This window comes from Melanotaenia boesemani, chromosome 13, assembly GCF_017639745.1.
Source record: "Melanotaenia boesemani isolate fMelBoe1 chromosome 13, fMelBoe1.pri, whole genome shotgun sequence".
In the NCBI taxonomy this organism is placed as follows: domain Eukaryota; kingdom Metazoa; phylum Chordata; class Actinopteri; order Atheriniformes; family Melanotaeniidae; genus Melanotaenia; species Melanotaenia boesemani.
In genome coordinates, this window is record NC_055694.1 from 6,983,104 (window position 1) to 7,000,892 (window position 17,789).

At 38.6% G+C, this 17,789-nt stretch overlaps 1 protein-coding gene across 1 annotated transcript; it reads right to left on the minus strand.

The window, feature by feature from the left end:
- Positions 1-9,154: 9,154 nt before the first annotated feature.
- Positions 9,155-17,789, minus strand: ptpn1 (protein tyrosine phosphatase non-receptor type 1). The gene is made up of 10 exons (XM_042003451.1): positions 17,639-17,789; positions 17,228-17,509; positions 16,514-16,604; positions 15,635-15,735; positions 14,253-14,351; positions 13,977-14,114; positions 13,215-13,424; positions 12,924-13,085; positions 12,612-12,772; positions 9,155-10,961 (listed from the first exon to the last, which is right to left on the minus strand). The coding sequence occupies exons 2-10, from the start codon at positions 17,282-17,284 to the stop codon at positions 10,670-10,672; spliced, it is 1,311 nt and encodes a 436-aa protein (XP_041859385.1). The 5' UTR covers positions 17,285-17,509; positions 17,639-17,789; the 3' UTR covers positions 9,155-10,669.

Below are 17,789 nucleotides of genomic sequence, written 5' to 3' on the forward strand. Positions count from 1 at the left end.
GGCCAGGAAAATATCCCCCACAGCATTACACCACCAGTAGCCTGAACCCTTGATAAAAGGCAGGATTGATCCATGTTTTCATGCTGTTTCCACCTAATTCTGATCTTAGCATCTGAATAGTGCAGCTGAAATTGAGACTAATTAGACCAGGTAACCTTTTTTCATCTTCTACTGTCCAGTTTTGTAGCCCCAGTTAGTTTCTGACAGGAGGCACCCAGTGGGGTCTTCTGCTGCTGTAGGCCATCTGCTTCAAGGCTGGATGTGTTGTGTGTTCAGAGACGCTGTTCTGCATTCCTTGGTTGGAACCAGGGCTTATTTGACTTCCTGTTGGCTTTTTATAATCTCCAACCAGTCTGCCCATTCTCCTCTGACACCTCACTGGATATATTCTTGAAAATTTTCTCTGTAAACCCTAGAGATGGTGGTGTGTGAAAATCCCAGTAGATCAGCAATTTCTGGATTAGTCAGACCAACAACCATGCAACATTCAAATTCACTTAAATCCTCTTTTTCCTCTTTCTGATGCTCAGATTGAACTTCATCAAGTCGTCTTCACCATCTCCACATGACTAAATACATAGAGTTGCTGCCATGTGATTGACTGATTAGATATTTGGGTTAACAAGCAATTCAACACATATACCTAATAAAGTGGCCTGTGAATATGTTTTAATTGGAAAATAGGAAAACATAAAATACTGAAACTGAAATATTTAATAATTTTTCAACAAAAATTGATGGTTTTGAGTTTAAAAAATAAAAAAAAGTTTTAAAAGTTCTGGGTTGCATGACCTCTTTAGTCGTCGGGGACGTTTGTGAGGTAAAACTAACTGTTGTAGTTCTGGAGAGAGAAATGTGATTTCTGCTGAAATTCAGATTTAATCACTTTGCTGAATTTTAATTTATAAAGTTTTACTCTTTTTTTAAGAATCTATGACTGGTCTGGACTGCAGGCCGAATGTTTGGCACTGTGTGTGGCTGAAATAAATAAGATTTTCTTTAAAAGACATCACCTGGATAGCAGCACTATAACTTATATAATTAGTATTAGTAGTGTAAGTTACTAATGCCATGCACACTAAAGTTCCCTCATACCATCACAGATGAGGACTTTTGAATTGTGAATTTATAGGAGGCCTGATGCTTTAACTTAAAGGCTTCATAATTACCTAAAAACTTTTTAACTTGATTCTGTGGTCAGTTTAAGGCCCTGATAGCCTGAATATCATAACAATTTATTTATTTATCTGGTCTTGTTCCTTAACTACATTTTTCTTTTTAAATTCTATTTAAATGAAAATTTGTATTGTAAATGGTGAATTTCCCACATTTATTGCAGTTCAGAGTTCGAGCTGCTCCCCAGTTACTCAAACGGTTGATCGGAGGAAGTCACACCCTTGTCATCTTTTAGCTCCATTCAAAACAGAGAAGTTTAAGTAAAATCTAAGTACAGATGATTTTAACACTCTGATTGTTCTTGTTTATTCCAGTTCCCTTGCCAAGTGAAAGGCACCCCGGATATCCGGGGTATGAGTTGTAACGGGAAGCCAGACCGCCTGAGATACGGTAAACGAACTAGAACATGATCTGTCTTGAAGTGAACCAAGATTTCAACATCTTGGTTCACTTCTGCTATTTTGCTGCAGATGACTGTGAAAACACAAAACTGACGTGCAAAAGTGACTTGCGGTCACTATATAGCAAGTATCACTGCCCAGATCTTGTGTAACAGCAAACCATCCTTGCACAACGAATGTTGAGTTAATTAGCAGAGCATCATTTGTGTCAGAGTGGAGCTCATTTCAGAGCATTCGCAAGGTGAGAGGATGCAGCAGAACACCTTAATGTAGCACAAATATATAAATGAAGTCTGATGGAAGGGACTTTCTAAAGGTAAAAATGTTCATGAAAGCTGTATCCAACATGTTCATTGCAATATTGACACCTATGCTGGTGTAGCTGCATGTTGTGTTAAAACAATAACATACTTAATCGCAGTTAGAAAATAAAATCCTCTTCGTTTTTTTTTTTTTTTTAAATTACTCCTCATGATCCTCTGATTTTATTAAAAACAATAAATTCACATTTTCAACCACTTTCTGTTCTAATTTGACGAAATTATGACAGACATTTATCAATCACATAAATGACTTTAGAGTGGTAGGTGACAACCTACAAATACAATATGAGAAACGTCTACGTTAAACCATTTTCATTTCCTTGGCGCAACAATAGTAAGAATCAGTGGTTTTTAACACCTTAATGCCAGAATTAATTTACAATACAATACACACACACACACACACACACACATATATATATATATAATAGTGAGTAAAAATAAATATATAAATAAACTGAATAATTAGATATAAAGAAATAAAATTAACAAAGGCCACAAGTAGTTTGAAGCAACTTTGCAACACCAGACATTAACCCGTAAGAACCCGATGTGACATATTTGTTACATACTGTTTCTGAGACATTTTGCTTCAATTTATGTTATAAACTTTGCTCAAAATCCTGATGAACATAATCTGATACTCGTCTTCTGTCCTCTAACAGATGCCCAGAAGCAGAAAACCACATTATAATATTTTTAATATATGACAGAGTAATAAATGGTAGATATCCCTCCCAAAAAAATGTAAATTTTTTGTTACATTTTGTTAAAGGGCCAAATAAAGACCTCATATTAAAAAAAATGGACTTTTCTTACCATTTTTTCATGGGTGGGGCCTTAAAGGGTTAAGGGGTAAACAAATGGTTGAGATAATAGTTACCAGTAATAATATGCTAACAACCATTAAATGGCCAAAACTTGAAACAGTTATGGGATAAAATACCAAAACCAAGTATAAGAGCTGACTCAGGCAGGTTTTGCTACACAAATTTTTAATACCATTTACTATGTGAAAAATTGTCTCTTCCAAAACGTAGAAGAGGCAGTTAAAGGGTTAACAGTGTCAGACTGTGTCTGTTGGATGATTAAATTTATAGCTAGGGTACATCTGAGTAGGATTTGTCATTTTGTTAATGTATTTTGTTGCTGTCTACCAAAAATGTTTGAGTAGTTTAATCTCTTTCTCTTTCTTTTTATTTTCTAAATTTATTTATCTATATTTTTTTAACTTGTCCTGTCAAGCATCACAGCAAGCAGAATGATGGTCTGGCTGCTGCGTTGTGCCAAACAAAACTTGTTTTACAGAGCGTTTATGGATTTAAATCCCTCCTTGTTTGGTTATTGCAATGTTGACTTACATAAATGTTTGATGAATCTGACAAGCGGAAACAAAGGAAGGTGGAGTCAAGAGAAGAAAGAGGAGAGAAAGATAAAACAGTGTGAAAGTAACAGCAACAACTGAAACAAAGAAACAAGACAACCAGCTGCTTTACCTGTAAAGAAACAGAAAACATCCTAAATCATCTGTGTGAAAAAAAAAAAAAAACAATCATCAGGAGCACTTAAAGACAGACTGAGAATCTATACATGAATAGTTTGTTAATGATAAATACTTAATAAATAGTAATAAATACTTATACATCAAGGCTGGCAACAAATAGTGAACCACAGTAAGGACAATAACACACCAACAACTGGTATGAATAAAGAAAAAATTATTGTTATTATGAATTATTTTAAAGTTTTCCTGAAGGATCATTTCCACTGTGTTTAAAGTAAGTCAAGCTCTAGTCAAACTGCATTTGATACTGTAGATCACAGAATCCTGTTGCACAGGCTGGAAAACTGGGTTGGACTTTCTGGAGCGGTTCTTAACTGGTTCAGGTCCTGTTTAAAAGGCCGGAGTTATTTTGTTACGATCGGCAGCTATGAATCCGAGCGAGTGGCCATGACTTGTGGAGTCCCCCAGGGGTCAGTCCTTGGACCTCTTCTGTTCAATTACCTTTGGGTAAAATATTACAGAACTATAGCATTAATTATCAAAGTTATGCAGATGATACACAACTTTATGTGTCTCTGTCACCAGATGACTGCAGCCCAATAGACTTAACGTGTCAGTGTCTGGAGCAAATAAACACCTGGATGAAGGAGAATTTACTACAATTAAATGAAGATAAAACTGAGATTATTCTGTTTGGTAGCAAAGAGAAGAGGGTCAGCACCGGTAAACACCTGGAGACTCGGGCTCTTAAAATCACCAACCAAGTTCGTAACCTGGGAGTGTTGATAGACTCAGACCTGACTTTCAGCAGCCACATCAAAGCTGTCACTGAGACAGCTTTTTACCAGCTCAGAAACATCAACAGAATTAAAAGAGAAACTCATCCATGCATTCATCTCCAGTAGGCTGGATTACTGTAATGGTCTTTTAACAGGACTTCCTAAAAAGAGCATTAAACATCTGCAGCTCATCCAGAATGCTGCTGCTAGAGTTTTAACCAGGACTAAGAGATCTGAACACATCACACCAGTTATAAAATCTTTACACTGGCTTCCAGTCAGTCACAGAATAGATTTTAAAACCCTTCTGCTTGTTTACAAATCCCAGAATGGTTTAGGCCCAGAATACATCTGTGATATGTTCAGAGAATATAAACCTAGCAGAGCTCTTAGATCCAAAGACTCTGGTCAGCTAGTCCAGACCAGAGTCCAGACTAAACATGGAGAAGCAGCATTTAGCTGTTTTACTGCAAACAAATGGAACAAATTGCCAGTGGAGATTAAACTTTCCCCAAATGTAGACATTTTTAAATCCAGGTTAAAAACATTTCTTTTCTTTTTTTCTTTTTTAATTTTTTTTTTTTTTATTTTTCTTTATTTTTTTATTTATTTATTTTAAAAAAAACATTTCTTTTCTCATGCGCCTATGCATGAAATCTGCACGGTAACTTTTTTAACTTATCTTGCTTTTAATCATTTTAATGTAATTTATTATTTTATTGTGATTATGTGTTGATTATGTGTTGATGCTTTTTACTATTTCTAAATATCTGTAATGTCTTTGTTTTATGTAAAGCACTTTGAATTGTCCTGTACATGAAATGTGCTATACAAATAAACTGCCTTGCCTTGCCTTGCCTAAATAGCAAAGCTGCTTCTAAGCTGTGATGGAGCACAAGTATTAAGACACATAAATATTTAGTTCATCCTACAAAGAGACCTTTCTCATTATGGTAGTTTTTATTATTTAAATAATAGGTCATGGGACAGGTTGACCTAAGCTACTCTCCAAAAGGTCTTTTTCCTTTAATATAACTCCCATTTCATGAAAAGAGAAGACTTCCTACAAGTCCTTCGAGGTGCCAAAGATGTATCAATACTGAAAGTTCAGCTCACTACACCGTTCCTCAAAGCTCAGCTCCAAAACTTTCCTAGATTACTATACTTCTGATTTGCTGTGCAGTTAAACCAACATCCCGTTTTATGTTGACTACAAGGCATTAAAATATTATCAATATTATGGAAGTGAAACCCTAATGCTGCTCAATAATTTCAAGAAATTGTTTTTTAAAAAACTGTCAAGAAAATTGCTATAACTTTTATTCAGCTAATAAAGGAATTATGGGCATCTTTTATTTACTGAGGCCAAAATATGCAGCTGGCAATTACTTTGTGTAGATTAAAGTGGGCACAGTTATGAAATTGCATCAGTGATGGAGGGTTGAGACTGTGGGAAGATTGTTTCCGATCTTGTGACTGTATGCAACAGCCTGTGGGAGAATATTTTTAAGATAACAGAGCTTTGACTCTGATTTACTGTTGCAGGAAAACATACGGTAAAATGTCAGCTGTACGCTCATGAAATCACAGACAGCAGCTTGGAATGATGGTAGTTAGTGATGTGGAGGCTTTTGGCAGATTACTCAACAGGAAGTAGGGTGTGTTGATGCGGGTGGCAACCGTGAAAATGTTGACACCCACACGAGTTAAACTATGTGGCCATCCTCACGTTTAGCGAATTTTACCCTTCACCTAGATACCAACATAGGTTGGATGAAACACAGAATAAGTGTGCTTTCTTCACTGATTATCATCACTTCATACGCAATCATGAGTAGATCAATGTCAATACACCAAAAGAACATAGTGTTGATATCTGTGGTAAAGCAGGCAGGCCAGTTTTGTTTACATGTGGACCATATATCGACGTCAGCATCATCAGTCCATGCGGTGTGCAGCCAGGATGCGAGAGCTCTGAAAGGGGGAAGCACCGTCTCCAACCTCTGAGTATTTACATCCTGACCTACATGCATGAACTTAGCTTATGACAGGCGATGGTGTAAGTCGCAGCTATGTGCGTGCGTGCTTGTGTGTTTGTGTGACGGTTGGTCCTCAACAGAATCAACCAGAGGGGGTGGGGGGGTAGGAACAGGAAGTGCTCAAGAGTGAATGTCTCAACAAACACAACCAAAGACATCAGCCCCTGACAAGGAGGCCGTAGCCTAATGAGAGCAACAACACAGTGCTTTTCCATTTGAGTTAGTAAAATACTAAAAAAGAAGTCCTCTGTGTCTGAAAGCTCATCACATTATTAGTGGATAAGTTAAATGTTTGGTAGCATTTAACACTTAGAGCTACTTTAAATCATTTAGTCCATTGGTCAAGCTTTATTCACCATGCATGCAGCGTTTTTTATTCTTTACTGTGAGCACATTCCTCTGCACAACGATGAATCGTTTGGACTAGGAGAGCTTATCAGTCACCTCTTATCAGGAAGTGATAAACCAAAAAAAGTCAGGGATCACGGGCTTAATCTTAAAGGGAACAGACCTGCACATTAAACATGAAGGCAACTCCAGCAGCTGGTTGGAAATGTATGTCTCACTTGCAGTCAGATTCGCCTCTGAAACACCTAAAAAACAAGCATCACATTTAAGTAAATTTGTTTATTAAGTTTTATTACAGGTTGACACTGACAGCCAAGTCTCATCCGCTGACATTTTAGAGTTGAAACAAAAGGGCATGAAGAGACATGGAGCACCTGACAACATGCCAATAAACTTTATTTCATTGAGTTTCCATTGTATAGTACTGCGGCGTGTGTTGACTCAGATTTTGCAGAGTCACACTTGGAAAGACCTGACTCTCCTCGTATTTAGGAATTTCCTGATCCCTGAAGGCCTCCCTGTGAAAATCATCTGCAGGCTACTAAAGACTCTTACAGGCAATGATGACCCCACCCACTCAGACACTGGGCCAGCTATTGGGAAGTTCCAGGTTAATAACTAAACTGAGGACACATGCTGAAGGAGTAAGCAGGGCAGGGCAGATGTCCCATTTCTTTTTTTTTTTTTTTTTGGCTGACTATGGATGTGAACTCAGCACTGCACATGAAGTCTGAGTCAGGAGCCAGTTTAAAGTAACTCAAAGTGCACATAGGAAATTCATGCAAGCTATTTTTTGTTTTCCAAAATGTCAGAATTCAAGTGTCACAAGCATTTAAATGTGTAGGCCTGCTAGATGGCATATATAGATTCAGACCTTACAAATCTCACATTTACTATCCCTAAATGCTCATATTTACAAAATGACAATCTTTTTTTCTTTAACCACAAGCCACATTAATCATGACACATTCGTCACTTGAGGAGTTTCAGTAGAAACAACTGTGGCTTTGAAGTGACTTCCGGCTGCTGGTTACACCTTGATTGTAGTTTTCAGCAACTTGTTCTGTCTTGCTCCTTGGCTTGACGTCAGCAGAACGTTGGTTGGGAGTGCTATTACTCACTCTGCTTAAGCTACATTCTTGTACAGCACGTACCAGTGCCTCCTTTTTATTTCCCAAACAGGAAGTCCTAGCCAAGACTCTTGCCAAATCATCTGTGGTGGAGTTTTTTTTTTTTTTTTTTTTAAGTAATGCATGTCTCTAGACATGTTCATCCTTCTTTTAGAGCTTACTGACCCACAATGCTAAGTCTTTGAAATGAGCATAAACTCAGAAGTTTGGACATCAAACCTACATGTGTTTGTTATACAAACTTTGGAAGAAAAAAAGTGTTAGTCAGTAATAGCCGTTTCAAGAGTAGCCAGAATAAATATTGGAACTTAAAGTCCAGATTTAGAGAGCAAAGGGCATTTCCAGCAATGTGGATTTGAACAAAAAAAGGTAAATATGTAGTATGCAGTCTCAAGATCAGCTTTAAATCTGAAAATAGTGCATGTTAAGCTAATAAAGCTAATATTATCAACTTATCAACTCCTATAAACAAAACACAACTGATGTATAAACCTAGGTACAATGGAGAAAACAGGAAAGAGTGGGCTGCTACAGAATGTAGAAGCTGAATAATTATTTAAAGATCCACAGAGCCACCTTGTGGTATTTTCCAAACATTACACCCTGATGGGGAATTCTCAGAAACTCATTAAAGCAAACTTAGGACCAGCCTGAACTCGTCTCATCTCACACATTCCTAATTAATACACAAAAAGAATACAAAAAAAGAAAATGTAAAATGCATTTACTCTTAGAATCGCTTCAGCTGGAAACCAGTGTATATTTATTTATGTAAAAAAAAAAACTTACTGGGATGTGGAAATGATCTAATCTCTGCCATGCATAGAGTATTCAGGAAACAGACATACTCCCAACTGATAACACTTGCTTCCAGGCTTCAGGGTGGAAGCAGCTTGCTGGTTGTCTAGCTGGTGTCTTGCATCAAAAAATAGGTTTCCAATATAGATCATACATTCAACAGTTAGAAATGAGCTTCCTAAAACCAGCTTATAATAAGCAGGATTTATTAATGAAGTCTAGATGTTAATATGGTCCGTATTAGATGTTAATATCTGTAAAACAACCACACATCCAGATACACTGAGTTGCTGGAAGTTTTAGAAACCACTAGTTTGACTAATTTGATTAGTTTATTAAAAGTTTCTCCTGTGTCGTCTAAGATAAAGAGCTCTTTGACTTGGATGGCTAATCTGATGAGATAAAAATACAATATGACCTTTATATTAAGATTACCCAGACCAAAGAATTAGATACTCAACTTATTCTAGAAACCAGAAGAAAACTGATTTTTTTTCTTTATTTAAAAAGGAAAACAAAAGTAAATTTAAAAAAAGAAAACATTTTTCACGCTCAGCATCAGCATAGAAAAACAGGAAAACCCGGTGCACTTGCTGCACACATGCTGAGATTTTATCCGTTACTAGAGCAGAAAACAAACTCAGCACACTTAAACCTGATTTGAAATATATATATTTATATATAAATTCAATAAGGGTTGTGTCCCTGGAGAGGACATTTATACATTCTAAAGAAAAGGTACAGCTGTCAGACAAAGTCATGAACTTTGTCATGTTCCAAAGGTAAACGAGTGGTAGCAGCTCAACTAATCTCTTAGGATAAACCTGCTGATTCACAACTGCAGCATGCTAAAAACAAAAACAAACAAAAAACAGTCATACAAAACAATACTACCAGCTCAGGGCCATACCATGATTTAATGGATAAACAGTACAGTGTATTGTTTTCATCCCTGTGCTGGTGTTTGATTTTTTTTTGTTTTGGTTTGTTCAAAATCCCTGCTTCCCTGCTGAGACTAAGTCTTGTAAAGGGTGACTCTCTTGGATCCTTTTTTTTGTTATTGCTTTCAAAGAGTTTGGTGTAAGCTACTTTGTGTCTCGGATCATTTTGCTGGCACTCAGTTTCATGACTGCACAAACTGAACACCTTTCACTTGCTATACAACAGATATCAGCTGCCTTCAGGTTACGTTGGACATTTTATCTACTGCGGCTGAGGACAGGAGCTGAAGTCGGGTATTCTAACCTTTCTCAAATGTTAATCTGAGAACAGCAAGTGACTTGAGGAAGAGACGTGACACTGTATCCCTGCACCGTTTTGTTTCACCTGTCAGCTACCAGGCCACCTACTCCACAACTTGCATGTGACTTATTGTAAATGTTCAATTAATATTTCTCACTGAGCAGATTCAACTCACGTACAAGCAGATAAGCAAAGGTACAGACACACTGAAACACACATACCATTATGTGCCTAACTAGCTGAACACAAGGCAGGAGTGGGGACAGATAACAATACAATCCCCACCCCTGCATGCATTTAGTGGGCACAAAGTTGCTTTTCTTTACTACTGTTGAAGATTTCCCCATAACTGAAGAACATAAAGTTTCTCCCTTAAAATCATGTTTTCAGACCTGCTGGTCCAAAAAACTAAAAAATCTGCTTACATGATTTCCAATTTAAATTAAGATAATCTGAAATTCTGATGGACACGAGAGTTAAGCATACAGATGGAGAAAAAGAAAAAAAAAAACACATTCGAGTGTCATTTTGGTAAATACAGGATCAACATCAAAAATGGGCAAAGAGGACTTCCACACTGGTTCACAGACCCGCAGGGCCAATAAAAACCCTATCCTTTACAGACTGATGTGCGTTTTATGTTGAGTCTGTTGAAGTCAACACACATATTTGGGATGTGGCACCTGAAAAACTGAGGCCCTGAGCATCCAAAATGGCGTACGGAAAAAATGTTTGGGTGGGTAATGAGAGGCAACCGACTACCCCTCACACTGCATTCATAAAATCAAAATGAGTGAACCTGAATCTGCCGAACAACGAACAATCCACTCAACTACAGAGTCAAAAGCAGGCTGATTGGCCCACCAAGTCCACTTTGCAACATCAGTGGAGACACAAGAAACAAAAGAAAGGAAGAGGAAGGATAAACATCAGTGGAAACAGGCTCTATAACAGACATAAGCACTGAGAGCCAGCGCTGTGCACAGGCACACGTTGGTTAGTAGGGGGGACCAGGTCCCCGGCACAGGAGAGCTTTCCTTTGGCTGCTCTGCTGCCCCAGGCAGCTCTAGCTCCTCCATCTCTTGCTGCTGCTGGGATTTGTTTGGAGCTTCAGAGGTAAGATCTTGGATTTCCACATTCCCATCAAACTTATCAGGCCTGTCAGGTGGAGGCTGGTGAGCAGCTATGTTCCTCTTTCGCAGATCTGTATCTTGTGAGGACCTGAAAGAGTAAATGATGTCAGAATAAAGAAGAGTAAAGCTGTAAAGTCTCTTTGGAGCAGTTTGGTATGCTTCACAGAGCATGAGAGTAATGGTTGTAATTCAGTCTCCACAGTCGTCTCTTTGCTGTACGACAGCATAGAGACATGATCACAGCTTTCTAAAAACATTCAGTAGCACATTTAGTTTTTTGTTTAATCAGCTCAGATGCTGTTTAAAACTTCCATATACATGGATCTATACCAAATTCAGCTGCAGCTAGTGCTTACCAATACAGTTTAATCTAGTTCAGACTTGTGCTGTGTTGAAATTAAGTCCAGCTGAGTGTTCTGGGTTGAAGATTTACATAACCAAAGAGTTTTTGTTCTTTGGTTATGTGCCATTAGTGAGGATGCCCGACTGGCATCTCACTTTTACAGAAAAGAGACCAAGCAGACGCCGTTAGTCTGATTACAGGTGAGTGTAATAAGTGCATGTCTTAACTGAGCCAGATATTGTATACAGCGCCCCCTTTTAATCTACAATAATAATGTCAAGCCACCTTCTTTTTTACTCTGTCTACATGACCACTGCAATTATCTGACTCCTTCAGAAATCAGGTAGTGATCAGATTTTTTGTGTAAATGGGCTCAGTGTGAAAGCCAAAGGACCATCCAGCGGCCCAAAGACAGGACGTGACGTATGACGCATCATACCAAAACATGTCAGACATCTCGCTGCCTCTTCGGCTGCGCATGCTGGACAGATTGGTGTTAAAATCGAATATAGTTTTAACAACCCAAAGTAAAAAACAGAAACCACCAGACTAAATACATTTATTTTTGCTCCATTGCTTGCTTGCGGTGAACAAGCCGGTTTCGGTACGGGCCAATCAAAGGGCCAGATTTTCTTCTTCGTTCTTCTTAAGATTGTTACATACACCATGAGAAGTTCGTTCTTGTTCTCGAGGCCACAAGAACAAGAAAAAAGTTTGTATTGTTTCGGTCAGAGAAGCTTCATCCATGATGGGACGGGATTACTGCAGGGGGGATGTCTGCGTTTTTATGTGCAATAAACTGCTGACCGGGTTATTTCATATTTAACGAGAAACTTCGTCCATGGCAGGACGGGGTTGTGTAGGCTGTCCGTGTCTTTAAATCCCACGTATTGTTTACATTTACGAACTTTCTCACCACCTCAATCAGCTGTTCACTGAAACTATCCGTTAAACCGCTCATCAGGGGAAATGCAGAAGTCGCAGCTTTCCTCTTCATTCTTTTCCACTTTTCCACCTCAAATGTCCGATACTTCTTGGAGCCCCACAAGAAGAAAGTTCTGCTCAGCCGATGTGTCAAGAACTCTCCCCATTCACGTCCTCGAGAGCAAAATGACGTGAAAATGTCCAGAATCTTCCCCCAGACTCAGAGTGCCCCAGACTATCCTGGTGTGAATGCACCCTTAATCTGTCTGTTTTTGGATTCTAGGAGGAACCCAGAAAACCTGGAGAGAAGCTTACAGCTGATCGATTCGAAGCCTTGTGTCATCTTCTTTATAATTAGTGCATTTTCCAACTATTTTTGCAAACTGACAACTTCGGTTAATAAAGGTTTTACAAATAGTTCTGCAGCCTAATGATGCCAAATACATCCAAACAAAACATGATTTGGATTACCCGAGATTGCAGATCTCCCTCTGTTGGATGAGCTCCACGTTATCGGGGAAAAAGGATGGCTCAACTTTGCCATTGAGAGGGTCTCTTGGAGGAGGAAGAGGAGGGGGAGGGGTGAACTCAGGGGGATCATCTTCCTCATTTGAGAGCTCTTTCCATGACTCCTGAAGAAAATATACACCTTTTTATTAAAGGAACTACAGTTTTGCAATAGTTTTTTTTTAATGAAACATCTCACAAATTTGTCTGTGTCTGTAGCATTTTAATCTGAGAAGAGGAAACAAATCAAAAAACGAGAAAAAAAAAAAAACATACCTGCAGACTTGTGTCTCCCTTGATGTACTTTGCACCTTCAATGACAGCCAGGTAAGAGAAGCGAAGCTGATCTGCAGTCTGTATCAAGCCCATTCGATAGCGTCTCATCTCCAGCAGAACATCACGAATAGATACAGAAGATGGGTCCTTACGAAGTGACATCTACATACGACAAAGTTTTACCTTTGAATAATCACATTTTTTTGCTTGTACTTGCGCTTCCTGTGCAGTGTAAATGTTACAGGAAGTATTCTTCTATTTACATCATGGATAGCAGCGTTCTGTACAAACCAGCAAAAGGCAGGTGTCCACGAGACAAAAGGTCCCAGAGCGTCCGATGCCAGCACTGCAGTGCACCACTACTGGCCCCTGGTCTGAATTCAGACAACCTGATTCTCGCACCTTGAAGAGGAAGTTAAGGAAAGAGGCAGGAGACTCCGGTACCCCAAAGTCAGGCCAGGTGGTGTAGTGGAAATGTAAAATTTCACGTGTCTCCTGAGTCTGTAGGAGAACAGAAAGTGAGATATTCATTAGCCATAAAAGAGGCATAAACTGTGTAGCTTTACAAATAAATTATTTTTGTAAAAACATTAAAATGTGCACATGCAAACACTTCCTTGTGTCCTTATTTTAGATTAAAAGGGAAAAAACTGAGAAACAGAAATGACCTGGTTGGAGAAATGAGAAATGAAATATGTTGTATTTGATGTCTCAGTTCTGTATTCACGACTATAAAAACTAGTAGAGATTATTCATTTTAAAAGTTCACACAGGGAGAATTTAGAGTGACCAATTAACCTAACGTGCATGTCTTTGGACGGTGGGTGGAAGCCGGAGAACCCGGAGAGAACCCACGCATACACGGGGAGAACATGCAAACTCCACACAGAAAGACCGCTGTTCAAACCTCCCCCAAGCCAAGGCTCGAACCAGCGATGCTAACCACCGCGGTGCCAACCACCACACAACCATGCAGCCCGGTAAAATAAATAGAAAGACAAAAAAAAAAAATGCAATTACATATTTTTAAAAAAGAAAAACAAAGCAACTTACAGACAGATTTTCCAACTCCAGCTGACGGACTGTGTAGTAGGATTTGATGTCCTCTGAGACAAGCGTAAGCTTGAAATTGGTATCTTCAAACACAGCATCTTTCTCCTCTTTCTGTGGCCAGTATTGGGCACATTTGACCTGAAACCCAAGGAAGGCTTGTGTTATTCCAGTGCAAAATGTAAAAGAAAAGGGCAGTTAGATGCCTGGGTTAATCAGGCATGATGACACGGTCACACATTAAGAGGTTATACTGTCAGGAAGGAGAGTAATGCTTACAGATCCTTTCTCTATGACTCTGTTCAGCATTACTACGCCACGGGTTCTCTGCTCCCACACCATCTCCCAGAAATGGCCACATGTACTTGGAAGGGGTCCCTTAAAAGGAATGACAGTTTAGTTGTTTAAAAAAAAACTTTATTCTTAGTATTAAAAGCATAATAAAAAATAGTATATTTATTAAGAGCTGCTCCAAAAGCAATATGTTTAGAAATATAAAGAGAGGCAGTGCAATCTTATTCTAGTCCTAATATTGTCCTAACAGGTTGTACATTTTTGCAAATGTTTAAAGAATCCAAATGTATTTCAATTCCCATAACATGATTCCACTAAAAAGAAGCTGGAAATGGACATTAAACAAATATGAAACACATTACTGCACTGCTTGTAGAAATAAGGAAATACAACGTTAACATTATTAGTACATGGCTTGCAGCAAACGCTGACATAGCTACATCAGCGAGTCAAAAAGTTGGACCACCCCTGTCTAAAGAAAACTTGCATGTCCACTACAAGACCTCTGAGGGTGCTTTGTCGTATCTGGCACCAAGACGCTGGCAGCAGATCCTTTAAATCCCGCGGATCAAGGCTGGCTCCAGCTCAACCCCCACCGCTGTCTCTAGTTCATGGTTAATGAAGCAACCCACAAGTCCTGCCATCTCTGAAATGCTCTGACCGAGTCAACTAGCCATGAAAAGGCTTCCTTTTGTTTCTGTTCCCATCATTTCAACTACATGCAGCAAATGCAAACTAGAGCTGCTTTAATTCATGCACTGCAGCCCTGAAACTTTCTAAACATGTTCCAGAAGAGCTGCATGTAAGTACGCATGGGTCATAATGCCAATTTTACTCTGCCATCTATGTTACTGTAATTCCTAAAAATGGTAAAGTGAGCCCTTGTGTGATTACAACAAGGAATCCTCCAGAGTTCACTGTAAATGTGTGTTGACAATCATTGCTTCATACTCTCTCCTGTTTGCTTGTAAGTGGCCTTCCACCTGCTCATCAATAGCCCAAATATATCCAATTATATATAATACAGATTTATGAATATTAAATGAGTTATGCTTTACCCGGATGCCAGACCAGATTCTCTAAATATTTCCTGGTGGTCATGTATAAAAAATGCTTTATTTACCATCTAATACGTGCAAGATTGCTTAAGTCTTTGAAACAAATTGTTTCCACATTCACTATCATAATTTTGAATATGATTTTAAAATTTCCATCCTAGGAACTAGATTTTTGTTGACCACATACTTCCATCAAGGTTGTGCAAAATTAAAAAAAATTGTCCAAAATCTTACAAAAAAAAACTGTTTTGTTAAAGGAAGGCCTCTCACTGCCTGAGTGCATCTGAAGGGATCTTCTCTCATTCTTACCTGAGTGAGAATATAGTTCCTCTGGGCCTCTTCTACGGTTATTAGACTGGCATTAATGTAATCGTTCGTACCCAGCTGCAGGCATATTCTGCTGTGATCAACTGTGGAGAGAGGAAACAAGACAGTAACACTCAGAAGTCTGGACACATCTGTTCATTCAAAATAAATGGGTAGATGTGTTTGTATGTTTCAATGTGCAGTGACCCCCGTCAAAATAAATACATAAATGAATAAATAAATAGATAAATAAATAGATAGAATACAAATGCAACTTTCAGACTTTCAAACACAGTTGCTGAGAACAAGAGTTTCTGAACAAGCTAAAGGTGTTATGAGTTGGCTTGAACAATAAGAGTTGAAATGCATTACATTAAGCTTTCAGTGTGAACAAGTTTCAGGTTCCTTGTTTTCACATCTTGTTACATGTGAATAAGAAAAACTAAGTATTTGCACACCCAGGCTGCATGATTTGCATACCCTTTTTGGTGTAAAATGAGGAAACCCCCTCCTCCCCTTCGTCAAGGTTCAGCTGTTGAAGGTTTTTTTTTATGATTAAATAATAAGTCTGCTTGATGACTGAGATGTAATGTGTATAATTACTTCTACATGGGTATATAAGATAGTGGTTGAATGCAGTGTTTTTGCAAGCAATTATATTTGTCTTAGTGCTTATGAAATGCTTTAGAAATAGAAAGTGTGCATTCAGCTATGGTTTAACGAACATGATTCTTCTGTGACTTTTAACTGGATGATGTTAATGCATAAACACAAGGTTAGAGACCCAACAATCATGTGAGTGAAGTTGCATGAAAGGTCTCCAAAATGTTGTGAATTTTATGTAACTTTTAGGGTTAAGACTACGGGCAAAGAGTAACTTACATGGGCTGACATCTCGATAACGGTTCCGAGTCTTGTTTTCGGGTCTTTTGGCAAACTTGCAAGGGAGTTCACATGACTGCTGGCGAATATCCTGTGACAAAAATAAAGAAAAATATGCTTTATATTGGGATCATATTTGCAACATTATGTGTGTGTTGTGTGATTGCAAAGACTCCAGAGAGGAAGAGATCTTACTTCCTAATCTGAATTCTGCAGAAAAACAATAAAACATCTGTCTCCTCCTTTTATTGATGGGTATGGGTGAGGGGTAAATATGTTAGCAGCACACATTTATACAAATAAAACTGTAAATGATGATAATAAATCATAAAAATATAAGCCGGTCAGTAATTAATTATTATATCTAAGATTAGACTAAATGTTGGTAAGGAAATAAGCTTAAAGCAGGCAGCAAATATGGGCACACTGTGCAGAAGTCTATGTTGTATCAGACTAATGAAATTTAACAGCTCGGTGATGGGACATGCTGCAGGCTTAAGACCCGGACACATGAATCATCGAATAGATCCGAGCAGCAAGAATATAGATCAAATCGATCAAGAAGAAAGCTGATGCTTTTTTTAACGCTTCTGTCTATGTTGCTGGCAGCTAATTGTATATTATCTTTTTTTTATTTATTTATTTATTTTTTACTTAAAAGATTACAGCTTCATCCACTGTTAATTTCCACCTTGATCTACCGAGAGTTCCTACCTGATAAATGGCGTTCCAACTCCCGTTTTCATCGATTTCCAAAAACTCGGCTTCCATTGCTTACAGTCCCGCTGTTACTCTTCCTTCTCCCCAACCCGATACGGACAACCACAGCTCCCCGGTGATTAAACAAATTGTAGTTAAACAATTTCCTGTAGTAGCTGCCAACTGCTCGGCTGCTGTAATTCTCAGTACGGCTGCATAGGTTACCGTCTCGGCCTGCTCTTAGCGGAAACACGCCGCTAGCTCCTCCTACGCGCTGTGGGTGCCGTCCTTGAGTGGCTAAAAAAGAGAAGAGTGTATGTTTGAGCGATAACACGTTGCTGCTGTTTTTCTGAGTATGAAATTGATTTTTATAAGTCCTTGTCAGATTGAAAATATAACTCTGTTAGTATAAAATATTCACTTTACCACTCCTAGAGCAGAAACAGATACAGACGGGCGAGGGCGCGCGGGAGTCATCTTGTTTCTGGAAAGAAACGCGCCCGGCTTGTCAGGGAGCGCGCACGTACACTCACGTAACGGTTTGTTTACGTCCAATCCGAGGAGTTGGTGCTACTGC